The sequence below is a fragment of the Nannospalax galili genome, unplaced genomic scaffold, assembly GCF_000622305.1.
Source record: "Nannospalax galili isolate Female #2095 unplaced genomic scaffold, S.galili_v1.0 scaffold290, whole genome shotgun sequence".
In the NCBI taxonomy this organism is placed as follows: domain Eukaryota; kingdom Metazoa; phylum Chordata; class Mammalia; order Rodentia; family Spalacidae; genus Nannospalax; species Nannospalax galili.
This window is the reverse complement of record NW_008331486.1, coordinates 2,723,461-2,738,086: the sequence shown is the minus strand read 5'-3', so window position 1 is coordinate 2,738,086 and position 14,626 is coordinate 2,723,461. Positions and strand designations below refer to the sequence as shown.

General features: G+C 39.3%; 1 protein-coding gene across 3 annotated transcripts in view; it reads left to right on the top strand.

Moving 5' to 3' along the window:
- The window catches only part of Scai (suppressor of cancer cell invasion), a 151,122-nt gene extending 143,552 nt beyond the window's left edge, over positions 1-7,570 (top strand). For all 3 annotated transcript variants that reach the window (XM_008824779.3, XM_029559603.1, XM_029559606.1), the window contains one exon: positions 7,407-7,570. In XM_008824779.3, coding sequence (XP_008823001.1) covers positions 7,407-7,553 — 147 coding nt within the window. In that variant the 3' untranslated portion in view covers positions 7,554-7,570. The remainder of the gene's footprint in view (positions 1-7,406) is intronic.
- Positions 7,571-14,626: the final 7,056 nt, after the last annotated feature.

Sequence of the window (14,626 nt, the reverse complement as noted above, 5' to 3'; positions counted from 1 at the left end):
CACTGAGTGAGCCCAAGTTATGAGCTCAGGGCAAGAACCTGGAAGCAGGAGCTGAAGCACAGGTCATGGAGGAACGCTGCTTACTGGCTTGCTCCCCTGGCCCCTGCTCATCCTGATTTCTTATACAACATAAGCCCACCTGCCTGGAGGTGGCCTCACCTACAGTGGCCTGGGCCATTCCACATCACTCAGTAATCAAGAAGATGCCCCACAGACATGGCCACAGGCTAGTCCAGTGGAGGCAATTCACCAGTTGTGGCTCCCTCTACCCAGGTGTGTCAAGTTGACAACTAAATCTATCCAGCACAAAATGTTTTTGCAGGTGAGCAATGTTAATTATGGCTTTCATTCTTTAATTTTGCATGACATAAGGTATTGTTTGTCTCTGTCACAATTTTGCATTCTACCCATAATGGAAATTTGGATTGCTTCCAGGTATTTATTATTTTATAAATGATGCCACTCTAAAATTCTTTTTTAAAAATATTTATCGGTATTTATTTATATGTATTGTTTGGCTTGCATGTGTATAAGTGCTCCCATGTCATGAAATGCCCTTGGAGGTAGAAGAGGGCATTAGATCCCTTGGAACTGGAGTTAAGGATGGTTGTTAGCCGCCATGTGGGTACTGGGAACTAAATCTAGGTCTTTTGCAAGAGCAGCCAGTGCTCTTAATTGCTGAGCTATCTCTCTAGGCCCCACTATAAAATTCTTATATGAGTTTCTTGGTGCACATGTATAAGATTTTCTCTTTGGAATATACCTAACAGTGAATGTGCAAAGCCAGAGTATATAAGCATATTTAACTTAAGTATGTAATACCAGACTGTTTCTAACCTGGTCCCTCACTTTGCATCCATACCAGCAATGTGTAAGAACTGCTACTCCTTGTTGAAGCCATTTTTTGGTTTTGATTTTTGTGAGTCAGATGAGTATAAAGTAGTAGTCACTGTCATTTTAATTTTCACTTCCACAATTGCTGTTGAAGTTGAGCATCTGCTCACACACAAACTTTCCTCAGTGTGCTCCATGAGGGATGTGCAAGTCTTTGTTCTCTCATTTGTGTCTCTGAATTTATAGATTTACTCAGCACCCTTCATTGTGATTTTTTTTTTTTTTTTTTTAGTGATATCCATTACATTTTGTTCCTGGGAGGGAGTGGTGGCACACGCCTTTAATCCCAGCACTCAGGAGGCAGAGGCAGACGGATCTCTATGAGTTCCAGGACAGCCTGGTTTACATAGTGAGTTCCAGGCCAGCTGGGGCTACAGGGAGACCCTGTCTCAAAAAGACCCCCCCCAAAAAAAAAGAAATATTTTTTTCTTTTTCAACTATTTTGGCTGGGTGTGGTGGCACACACCTTTAATCCCAGCACTCTGGAGGCTGAGGCAGGCAGATCTCTGTGAGTTCCAGGCCAGCCTAGCCTGGTCTACATAGTGAGTTCCAGGCCAGCTGGGGCTACAAGGAGACCTTGTATCAAAAAAGACCAAAAAAATGCCTTTCTTGCTAGGCCTGGTGATGCATGCCTTTAATCTCAGTACTCAGGAGGCTGAGGCAGAGGGATCTCTCTGAGATGGAGTCCAGGTTGGTCTATATATCAAGTTCCAGGCAAGCTGGGGCTGCAGGAAGACCCTGTCTCAAGAAAAAAAGCCCTTTTCAACTTCTAGTTTCAAAGTGTTTGTTTCCATGTTGCTTTTGTATATTTGGCAGTAGTTTCACTATGTAGTTTCAGCTGGCTTTGAACTTTTCAACCTTCCTGCCTCAACCTCCTGAATGTTAAAATTACAGGTGTGCTCCACTATCGTGACTGTTTTTTTTTTGGCAAGGTGGGGTATTTTTTTAGTGAATTTTTGCAGTTTTCATGTAATTTGATGGTATTTAGATCCCCTCTAATGCCCCTCCTGCCCAATTTAATGTACTTTAGTGTTTGTGTGTGTGTATAGCATCTGATTCGTGTCTCCAAATGTCCTTCACTTTGGGTTCATCCTCTGGAGCATGTTTAACCTACCAAGAATCTCATGCTTGAAAGAGACTGTCTGCCCCTCCCAGCACCCACCTGTTGCACAATTTCCTTAGGTGGGGTTGGAGCTTCTTACCCACTTCCTCATGTCTGTGCTGGGATTTTTTTCCTGGGATATATATATATATATATATATATGTATATATATATATGTATATGTATATATATATTTTTTAAGAGAAACATGCATACAGCAAAATGCAAAAAAACTGAAAATACAGCTTTTGGTGTACATGAGTTACTATGTAACTCAAACCTCTATTAAGTCACAGAACAGCATCAATCCAAAACATTTCCTTCCTAACCCTTTCTAGTGAGTCTACAACCCACTTCCTTGTTCACTGTATATTAGTAATACCTTATCATAAATTTGAATCACATTGGATGGAATCGTTCATAAAGCTTTTACTAAGATATGTCCATTTTGTTTCATGCATCAGTAGTTTATTCCTTTTTGGTACTAAGTAGTATTCCATTGTTCTCATGTTGATAAGTACCTGGGCAGTTTTAAATCGTTAGCTATTATTAAATAAAACTGCTCATTATAAATAGAAGAGCTTAAATAAGTCTCTGCACACATACATTTTGACTTTTTAAAAATTTCCTCCACATATAGTAAGAGAACTTTCTTTCAATAGAAATACCTTCTTTTATGCTGCCCACCACTAGAAAGCAGTTTCATGGATAAAAGACAGTCTTTATCTAGATTTATTCTTCTTGGCCACCTTTAACTTTTTCCAGCATATGGCAACAGAAGGTGTTTTTGGCAGGAGAGTCAGCATCCTGCTTCTGTTCTGCTCCCTTGTCCTCTCCAGAGTCAAGACCCAAAGTATCTCCTTCTGTCACTCTGCTGTCTTCCTTGATTTCCCCATCTAGTGTGAGTTCAGCTTTGTGGAATGCATCCTCTCCTTGAAGCCCACTTGCTCCTCCTACCTTTGCTGTTTTCTTGGCAGTGGGTTGACATGTGTTCATTTCTAGAAACCACCAAGCCTCTTCTCAGAGCAGGTGCACCAATTTATATTCCCACCACGGTGTAGGAAAGTTGTTCTGTGTCCTTGTGCTCACTGGGTGCTGTGAGACTTAAATTCTGGCAATCATGGTGGCAGGTTGGGAGATCCCCTTGCAGTTCAGTGTCATCTCTCTCACCAGTAGTGATTGGGGACATCTTTTCATGTGTTCATTGACTATACTGTCTCTTCTTTTGTGTTTTTTTAACAGTAGCTTTTGAAGACTAAGCTTTTTAAATATTGATGAAATTCAACTAATTTTTGTGTGCGTGTTGTGGTTTGTGTTTTTATCAGTTAGTAAGAAATCTTTGCCTGTCCTAAGTTTACAAATGGTCTTTTTGAGACCGGGTCTCCCTGTAGCCCCAGCTGACTTAGAATTCACTATTCAGGCTGGCCTTGAACTCAGAGATGCATCTGCCTCTGCTTCTGCCTTAGTGTTGGGACTAAAGGCAGGTGCCACCACACCTGGCTCTTGATCTGTTTTTAGTTACAATGTGAGGTGAGGGTTAAAGTTTATTTTAATATGGATAAGCCATTTTCATAAGTTCAGTATTTATCTTCATGAAGATTGCATTTGCCAGGAGTGGTGGCAGGATTATAATCCGAGCACTCAGGACATGAGATACAAGAGTTGCAAGTTTGAGGCCTCTCAGGGTTACACATTGAGATCCTGTGTCAACACCTCCTTCCATAGCAACAAAAGGATATCAGTGTTTACATAAACTCTTTAAATCTTTTTCCCATAGGGCCTTGAGGATGCTAGGTAAGCACTCTTAACAGGACACCAAGCATAAATCTGCTATTGAGATATAGCCCTGAATTTTTGGTTTCTAGTTATAGGGAAGTTGTGTCTGTATTACTGTATTTTCTCAAATAACATATACTTAAAACATCTAACTTTTATAGCCAGGCTTGGTCGTACATGCCTTTAGTCCCAGCACTTGGGAGACAGAGGCAGACAAATCTCTGTGAGTTCAAGGCCAGCCTGGTCTGCAAAGTGAGTTCCAGACCAGGTGGGGCTACAGGGAAACCCTGTGCCAAAAAAAAAAAAAAACAAAAAAAAAAACACCTAACTTTTACACTGTCTCCAGATTATGTCTCCCACCTCCTTTTTTCTCTCAGCTGCTTCTAGCTTCTTTTAAATCATCTGTTCCTGAAAGCTTAGTCTCTTATTAAGTTAATTTTTTGGTTAGCATACAAAGAGGTTTCATTGTGAGTATATTTTCATACATATATATCATTGTATTTCTTTCTTATTCACCCCTACTCCCTTTTCTGTCCCCCTCTGTCCCTCTTCCTGGTCCCCTTTCACAAAATAGTCCTCCTTCTGTTAGCACACATGCTCCATTACCCTTTCTGCCCCTTCTCCCTCCTATTAGCTGTCTTCCTCCCATCTCATAGATTCCTTTGTACTGTTCATATAGAAAAGGTGTATATAAAGTTAAATGTAGGTTCCTCATATGGGAGAAATCATGGCACTTATCTTTGAGTCTGGCTTATTTTGTTTAACAAAATGATTTCCTGTTCTACCCATTTTCCTGCAAATACAGTAATTTCATTCTTTTTGTGACAGAGTCTCACTACGTAGCTCTGACTGGCCTGGAACTCACTGTGTAGACGAGACTGGCCTCAAATTCACAGAGACCTGCTTCCTTGGTCTCTTTGTGGTTTCCCACATTTCCTACATATTCCATTCCTGTGTTTTTAAATTTTTTTTCATTATCTTTGCTTCAGCAGTCCAGTTCTTCAACTCTATCCTCCAGTGTTCATACTCTGTTTTCCATTTCATTCATTCTATCGGTGAGGCTTTTTCCTGTTGTTTCAGTTTAGCTTATCGAGTTTTTCACTTCTTCATTTCAGCCTGAGTTTTCTTCAGTGTTTCTATCTCTTGTGAATTCAGTCAGAAGTTTATCACTGTCTTCTTTTAGTTCTTTGATTTGTTTGTGTGTTCTTTAAATTTGTTGAATTTTTTGATCATGTTTATGAATGTTCTTTTAAATTCTGTGTCCTGGGTTATTGCTAGGGGCTTCTTGTAGAACTGTTCTACAGGACTGGTGGAGTTTGGTGGGAACACTGTTTTGGTTTTCCATATTATTATTTTTCCATTGTGATTTTGGATGTGGATTTCTTTTATTGTTTGTGATTCTGGTTTGAAATTCAAGCCTTGTTGAGTTGAAGTTTGCTTCTGTTTGTATTATTGATGTGCCTTGGTTGTTTTTTATTGGGTATGTAAGTCTGGTTGGTCTAGGTTTCAGGTTCTCTTTGATTTTATTTTGGAGGGAACTAGTGGCTTCAGATCAGCTACTCAGGAGCTCTCACAGAGGCGCAAGTCAGGTTCCAATCAGGTGCACTTGGGTGTCCTTCTAATGTTTGGACCCCCTACTAGTGGGTATTCACAACACAATTTGGGAAGTTCGCTAAGGGGAGGCCTAATTTTGGCACACTCAGGCAGTCTGCTAAGGTCTCAGCCCCTACTGTAGGGCAGAAAATTCTAGCCCTGGCAAAGTGGGAGGGGCCTCACTCACATGGTCGCTATTAGGGGCTTGGGCAGGGTACAATTTGGAGAGGCTCACCACCACATGGAGGCCAGATCCAGTCACTCTCAGGTGGTCTGCTAAGGTCTCAGCACTTATTGTAGGGCAGAGAGGTCTGCCCTTGGCGAAGTGGGAGGAGCCTCACATAATCCCAATTAGGGGGTTGGGCTTGGCAGGATTTGGGGAAAGTCTGTACCACCCTAAGGCAGGATCCCTGTGCTCTCAGGTGGTCTGCTAAAATCTCAATCCCTAATCTATTGTAGGACAGAGAGGTCTACCCCTGGGGATATGGGAGGGGCCTCAAGCAATCCCAATTAGGGGATTGGGTATAGCACAATTTGGGGAAGCTGGTCACCAAGAGGAGGCCAGATCCAGGCACTCTCAGGCCTTCTGCTGAGGTCTCAGGTTCTACACCAGGCAGAGGCCAGTTCCAGGCACTCCAGGCCATCTGCTAAGGTCTCAGCTCTTACCCTACTGCTGTAGGGCAAGGAGGTCTGACCCTGGCAAAGTGGGAGGGTCCTCACATAATTCCAGTTAGGGGGTTGGGTAAAGGCGATTTGGGGAAGCTCAGCAGAGGCCTGATCCAGGCATTCTCAGGCAGTCTACCCATTTGTTAATTCTTAGGATTAGTTTCTGCTGCTGGAGTCCTTTTGAGAAAGTTCTTATGTGTTCCCTATCTTAGAGTGTTTGCCTATATTTTTCTCCAGCATTTTCGGAATTTCAGGTCTTACATTAAGATTTTTTAAGCCATTTTGAACTATTTTTTTGTGTGGGGTCAGACAGATAGATTTAGTTTCATTCTTTTCCAAGTGGGTATTAAGTTTTCCCAACACCATTTGTTGAAGCAGATTTTTTTGCTACTGTAGCCTTTGTATTTTGCCAAAGGTTAGGTGGTTGTAGCTGTGTGGGTTTCTTTATGGGTTCTCTGTTCCATTGGTCTACCTTGTCTAGTCCACCTGCCAGTTCCATACTCTTTCTGGTGTTAAGGCTCTCTAGTGTAATTTGAAGTCAAATCTTGTGATGCTCCCAGTATTGTTTTTTTCTACATAGGATTGCTTTGGCTGTTCAAGGTCTTTGTCCATATTTCATAGGCATTTTAACACCTCTTTGTCCTATATTAATTACTGAGGCCCTCTGACTTGACCTTCTGTTATTGTTTTTTTCCCCTTATTTTGAGTTCTACTGCAATATGCATTTATTCACACAATGAATATTTGTTGAAATTTCATATGTGGATCCCAGTCAATCAGAAGGATTTGTATCATCTTCAGCAAGTGATACAGAGCACAGGCCTAACAGCCCCAGAGGTTAGCAAATGTGTGTGAAACGTTCACTGTGGAAATATGTTAAGTTGACCCATATGAAGCTATTGTTGAAGTTAAAATTGTCATTTGTTAGTAATTCAGTAAAGATAGTAGCTGGATATGTGGGCAGACTGTAATCCCAGCACTTGGACGGTGAAGCATGAACATTGCCACGTATTTGTGGCCAGCCTGGGCTATATAACAAGACTCAAAAAACAGAAATAAGAAATCCCAAGCCACAGAAAACAGCAAATATATTAACAATAATAACCAATGTGAGAAGGTAATGAAGAAAAAAAGAGCCAAGCATGGTGGTGCATGCCTTTAATCCCAGCACTGGCAGGTGGATCTCTGTGAGTTCAAGGCCAGCCTGGTCTACATAGTGAGTTCCAGGACAGCTGGGGTTACAGGGAGACCCTGTCTCAAAAAGACTTAAAAAAAAGAGAGAAGGAAATGAATTTTTAGCTGCTCCTTAGCACTCTGTCAGAATGTATAATTTCCTACCTTTGGACTGTAAAGTGTGATTTTTCTTCTTTATCAGGAAACTCGAAATTACCCAGAATCCTATCCACAGCTGCCAAGGGATGAAACGGTGGAGAACCCGCATCTTCAGAAGCACATTTTGGAATTGGCCTCCATCCTGGATGTGCGGAACGTCTTTTTTGAAAATACTATGGATGACTATTAAGGAAAAAACCCTCTTGTTGAAACAGTTTTTCATTTTCCTCAGATTTTAAATGGTGCAGTTTTCTAATGTCATGACAGAGACATAGTGTGTTACTTAGTTTTTATTTTTAAATTTAGGACCGCCATTTTAAAACTGAAAAAATAATCGTTCAAACTTTTAGGGTAACTTTTAAAATACAATCTTTCAAGTCTTTTGAAATCTCAATCTTGAAATTTTTAGTTTTTGGTTTTGACATTGGATACTTACCTCCAACATCTAATCCTACACTGAAATAGTCACTATTCTCACCATAAGAAGAATAAATCATTTATTTTTTCCTGAGGAAAATCCAACAGTTCTACTTGGACCTTTAAATACTGATTTGGGAATATTAATTGTTCATAAGTGAGACTAGACATATGAACTCCTGAAAATCAAGAATGCAGTCCTGTCTGATGTTTCCATTCATTCCAAGTTGATAGGTGGGAAAATGAGTGACTCTGAGGTACAAAGAGATTTATTGAAATCATTGAATTCCTTTAAGTGCTGTCAAATTTTTAGAATCTGTTGAGGAGTGATTGACATCTGGAAATTAAGTCTTTAATTGGAACTTTGAGGTGATAAATATTTGGAATGTGAGTACTGTATTATCATGAGGTCTGTTTGCATATTTTCTTTGTAGTCCTTGAATGCTGGAGATGCAAAGGAAAATACTTTTTAAATATTTCATCCAAAAGTCAGGTGATTTCATATTACAGGGTCTCCTGTAGAAATTCTCCTTCAACACTTTTTATTTTTTTTAATTTTTTTTAATTTTTGGTCTTTTTGAGACAGGGTCTCCCTGTAGCCCCAGCTGGCCTGGAACTTGCTATGTAGACCAGGCTGGCCTTGAACTCACAGAGATCCACCTGCCTCTGCCTCCCATGTGCTGGGATTAAAGGCGTGCGCCACCACACCCGGCAACACTTTCTTAATGAGATAAAGTTTCAAGAGTGTCTTGATTGTGTCTTGGTATACCTATCACACAACTTCTAACACTTTTGCCAAGTTCACATTCCTAAGACAACATGTTAGAGGTACTGTTAATGTTAGCTGAGGATAACTGGTGAAATAGAAGTAAAATGTGAGTTGATTTTGTTTTTATAATTTGGAAATATGTTAAAACTCCCTGAATTTAGTTATTTTATATTTATGTATAGTTTTTATTATTTTAAATAGGACACAGTATATAATATAAAGATTTTGTGTATTATTCTCCTTCATAATCTCACAGGTACTAGGTATGATGTTTTCTCTACAACCTCAACCCCTTTGGTTGCATGGCATTTAAGTTCAGAAATCTATGAATCAGAAGGGCTTCTGCCTATTTTCTGTTTAGGTTAATGGTCTACTTCTGGCGGTCCTGGGGGAAATGAGATTATTTTCAGCTCCTCTTTTCAAGTCCCTAGGGAAATTTTAGAGTAATATTTTAACTTGGTTGTTTCTCTGGCATAGAGTACCACTAGGTCTATGTGTGTTCATGCCTGCCCCTGTTTTCTAATTTTCTGAAGTCTCAGTTACTATTGGGTTTTAGGACTTCAGGATGCTTCAGGATGTTTCCTTTCTTTTGAAACAGGGTCTGACTATATAGTGTGGCATTGTGACTGGCTTTGAACTCACAGAGATCTGCCCCCTGATTGCTGGAACTAAAGGTCTGCACCTTGTTGGTTTTTTTTTTTTTTTTTTTTTTTGGTTTTGTTTTGTTTTGTTTTGTTTTGTTTTTGAGACAGGGTCTCCCAGTTGCTCCAGCTGTCCTGGAACTCACTATGAAGACCAGGCTGGCCTTGAACTCACAGAGATCCACTGGTTTCTGTCTCCCAAGTGCTAGGATTAAAGATGTGTGCCACCACACCTGGCAGCCTCATTTGCTCTTAAAATTTATATCTACTCTTTCAGACAGCATTTTTAAAAGCTGAGGACATTACTCCAAAAGAGCTTCTCCAGTGGGTGGCTTTTGTTTGCAATACCTTAATAAATATCGTGCTTTTCCTTTTCTAAAAGTGTTCCCCTGGATTGTGGCAGTCGACTGCCATTAGTTATCTGGGCTTGTGTTCTAATTCCCCTTAAGTTCTGTGCCTAACAGCACTCATCTCCCTATTGTCTCCTGTTTAAAATGATGTGGCCTTGAGCTTTATTCTCTCCTGCTAGGACCACTGGTTTGAAAACAAAGAGGCTGAGTTCTTTTTTTTTCTTGATTGAGACAGGGCCTCCTTGTAGTCACAGCTGGCCTGTATTCACTATGGAGACCAGGCTGGCTTCACAGAGATCCAGTCCGCCTGTCTCTACCTCCCAAGTGCTAGGATTAAAGGCGAGTGCCACCATGCCCTGCTGAGGCTGAGTTCTAATCCTGGCTTTTCCAGTGACTAGCATGATACCCTTTGACAAGTGGCTGCTTCTTACACTCTTCCATATAAAATAGTCATTGATGGATATTGCTTTGAAATTTGGAAATAAGATGTTAAAACTCCCTGTATTTGTTCATGTCCAAATTTTTTATATTTGTGTACAAATCTCAAAAGCAAATTACTTATCTTAAAAATATTTTATTATTTATGTGTATGTGTGTATTGCCTGCATGTAGATAAGTGCACCTGTGTCATGCAATGCCCGTGGAGGTCAGAAGAGGCTGTTGAATCCCTGTTGGATCCCCTGGAACTGGAGTTACAGACAGTTGTTAGCTGCCATGTGGGTGCTGGGATTCAAACCTGGGTCTTCTGCAAGAACAGTCAGTGTTCTTAACCACTGAGCCATCTCTCCAGCCCCGTGAATTACTTATTTTAAATAGAACTCAGTATATATTTGTGTTATTCCCCTTTGTCTCCTTCATAATCTCACAGATACTAGCCTGAATGTCCTTTCCCAGGGTCTGTTCCCCATCTATGATTCTATAGTTTCAATCTTTGATTCCCAAAATATTGATTTCCATACCATTGCTTCCAGGAAAGTTCATTTCTGTGTTTTTAGCATAGATTACATTCTCTTTTATATCTTATTTGCCACGACAGTTCAAGAAAATATCTAGGTTCCATTTAGCTATTTTACATACTTGATTAGAGAGACTGTCTTGCAGAAATTAGAGCTTTCATGATCAGAAACATGTCAGTCTTAGAAATCTCAATGGATATTTAGATTATGACATCTTGCCCTTAAGCTAATAGTAGCATATTCTTAACTGGTAGTTAAATGTCAAGTAGAGCAAGGGCTGAGGCTGTAGCTCAGTGGTAGAGCATTTGTCTAGTATGCGGAAGTCCTGTGTTTCATCTCCAGCACTGGGGAAAAGAAGGAAAAGCAAAGTAAGGAAAGAAGAGAAAAAAAGGAGACAAAGATTATTTTTGAGCTAGCTGTAGTAGTGCATGCCCATAATTCCAGTATTCAGAAGGCTAAGGCAGGAGGATTGCAAGGTACAGGCTAACCTGGGCTACATGGCAAGAATCTGTCTTAAAAAAATAAAGTGATTTTGAATCTTTTGAGAGCAAAACTGCAGTAGGAAATTGGAAACTTTTGTTTCATCCAAGCCTTCAAAAACACAATTTATTGCACAGCCACTATGTGATACGTTCTCTTTATGGTACTGGAAAAGCAAGCAAAACAGACTTTAAAAGCCTTGTCTTGGGGGGCTAAGGTTGTGGCTTAGTAGTATAACTCTTACTTAGCATGCACAAAGCCCTGGTTTTGACTCACAGCACTACACAAAACTGGGCATTGTGATGTAGGTGTATAATCACAGCACTTGAGCAGGAGGAGCAAGAATTCGAAGCCATGCTAGGCTATATATCTTAAGCTCCAGGCTAGTCTGGGCTACATGAGACCCTGTCTCAACACAAATTTATTTAAGCCCTATTTAGTATTAAAATTCATAAAATCCCCCCCCCAAAAAAAAACCCTAAAGTCAGCAAAGCATAGGAAATGTTTTTGTGTTCAAATTGCACAAATCTCCCTATATGTTCTCACAAAGTCTCTGGGTTCTTAAGAATCACTATAAACAAATTAGAAAACATCAAGTTGAAAAAGGTCAGTTATATACAAAACAAAATGAAATCTCTGTGAGATTGAGGCCAGCCTGGTCTCCATAATGAGTTCCAGGCTACCAGGGTCTACAAGAAGACCCTGCCTCAAAAAAACAAACCAAAAACACCCAAAATGAAGCACAATGGAATTTTCATTCTTTATCACTGTGTTTCTGCTGTTGTTAAAGCAGCCACTTTCTGTATTTTACAAAGAAGGCTGTGAGCTCTGTAACTGATTTTTAAGTGATAAACACAGATCTCCTTACCTCAGCCAATCTCCATAGTTGCTCAGACTGTTTTCTATAATGAACAAGAAAGAGTGTTTTACAGCGGTATAGCTTAACATAAAAAGTTGCAATTTTGTTTTCACTATATTAATCAATTTGGGGTAGGGGAAACATGATTTAATTGTAGAACACTTGCCTAACATCTGCAAGGTCCTAGGTTTAATTCCTAGTAAAACAAATATTCAGACCAGTGAATTAGTCACCCCTAGCATATTTTTATTGATTATAAAATCAGTTTATTTTTCTTTGTTGGACAGAATATATTCTTTGGTTTTCCTCCTAGGAAGTGGTGCTCTGAAAACCTCTTAAAGCACAGAATTTATTGTGCCCTTTATATTTTTTAACCAAGTTGAAATGTTTCACAATTTTGGAAGCAAGGTGCAATCTGATTGCATTTGAGATGTCTGGGTTTGGGGTTTTGTTTTGTTTCACTTCCATTTGTGGTTCTTCATTATGCAATAGAATTCCCTGAATCATGGTAATTGTACTGAGTTATTGTAAAAGGAATAGTGAAAAATCAGACTTCTGTGTGAGTTACAGAGCTTTTCCTAGCATTCTCCTCCAGGTTTTCTCTGTGTGTCTGTGTCTGAGAAGTGGTTTCAACCCAGTGGGAAAGTCTGGTACTTAGTTATTCATGGAGACGTATAATCAGCTTGATAGCCACAGAATGTTCTGGACTGGAGATACAAGGGGCCACATTCTGCAGACTTGCCCACTGCCAGTAATTCAGAACCATCTGCCCACCGAGCATAAGATTTGATGTCAATAGGAACATCAAATCTCCTGGTGAATTGGGAATGTTTTCTGTTCCTTTGTGTTTATTTGGGGACTTTAAAGAGCGTATAGGTTGAGGGCTCTTTTTAGGTCTTATTTATTTGAAATTCTTATTTTTAATAGCATGTGTATATTTTTGTGATGCTAAATGCAATCTGTGTATACTTTTTGTGTGTATATATATATATGTACATATCTGTAAATATCTTGGTATGCAGTGATGCAGTTTGTGTATATTATATACCCATACCCATTGTGGGCTGAATTTATTTAAGTTCTTTGAGGACATCTGAGTGGCATTGTTCATGCTGCTGTAATTAGGTTGTGGCTGGATCTCGTTCATAAGCCTCGATTTTGAGGGGCTTGTGTTGGGATAAAATGGGCTCCTTTGGAGCTGAAATTAAGATATGAAGATGTTACAGAAGGCTGCACATCCTCAGCTTTAAAGTCATTTCTTAACTTCCATTTAAATTGATGTTAATATAAACCCCCAGAACCCTGTTTGTGAAACTGAGACACCAGCACGGTCTTGATCCTTATTAGTCCTTTATTTTCTTCCCCATATTTGAATAGTATTAATGAGTAGAAAATTATTTATTTTAGGACAGGGAGATATTGAAAAAAATTACTTTGATCACATTTGAAAAATAGGAAATGTCTTTTAAGTTGGGGAAATAGCCATATCATGTCTATAGATGATACTAAGCTTGACTTTTTCAGTAATCTTTTTCATCGGTTAGCTCATTTATTAATGTGTCTTTATGAGACAGAAGAAAGGGGCATTAGCTGAAGAAGGCCTAACTTAGGTGGGGTTGGATAGTGTGAGGAGCCAGGGGTTGTTAATATGTATATTTGCAGCAGCTGTGTGATTCATTTAGCCTTGTCTTGGTGTTTCCAGGTATAGATGTTTTTACTGGAAGTGCATATCAAAGATAAGTGTATTCATCTGAGAAAATGCTTCCAGTGAATTCAATGTCCCCCACTCGTATTATTGAGTTCTCTGAGACTACTCTTATCAACAATTTGACCATGTATTCATATACGAAGTAGATTTCTTAATATTAGGTACGTGATGAGCCATAAAACCCTAGTCCTTCAGTTGAGCACAGTGGGGGTGTGCATCTATAATTCGAGTACTTGGGAGGTAGAGGCAGAAGAACCTAGCTCAAGGCTAGCTTCTGCTATACAGTAAACTCGAGGCCAGTATGAACTATATGAGACCTTGTCTCTAAAAACATATATTAAAAAAAATAGTGGGCCTTTGAATCTCTACCAAGGATGATGGAGTTTAGGACGGTAAAATTAGCAGTGCCAGTTTGTGAACATATGGAATGTTGCAGAATATCAATTTTTGGTAACTCCTGTCTTCAGTGCCATGTTATTTGCATGTGTGAATGTAAGAGATGTTTTATGTACACTTCAATACATTCACTGAAGAAATTAAGTAGGGCTTAATTTTTCCATAGTAAAATATAACTGCAAGGCAACTTTCTACCCCATGTCTTAACCAACATTAAATTATCTCAGTTTAGAAGAAATCAGTTTAGAAGTCAATTTTACCACTTCAAAAATAGTACATTTGCCTCCCCCACTGTATTTTTAATAAAACAGCCAATTCTCAACTTTTCAGTTATACTGTTAAAATTATTGTCTTTTTCTTGAAATAATATTATAATGCAATAATGTCTTTATTTCATAGAAATCCTTGGAAAAAATATTCATAGGCTCTAATGTTTTAGCAGCCATTTGGCATTTGACAGGTAGCCGAGCCGATAATAGGCTATTTAAAATTCACGGAACTAAACTGGGTTTTTATCCTAGCACTCGGGAGGCAGAGGCCAGTGCATCTCTGCAGAATCAAAGCTAACTGGTGTATATACAAGTTCTAGACCAACTGGGGCTACAGGGAGACCCTATCTCAAAAAGACCAAAAAAAAAATAAATGAATAAATAAATTTATGAATGAATGAATACAGGGAGATCCTGT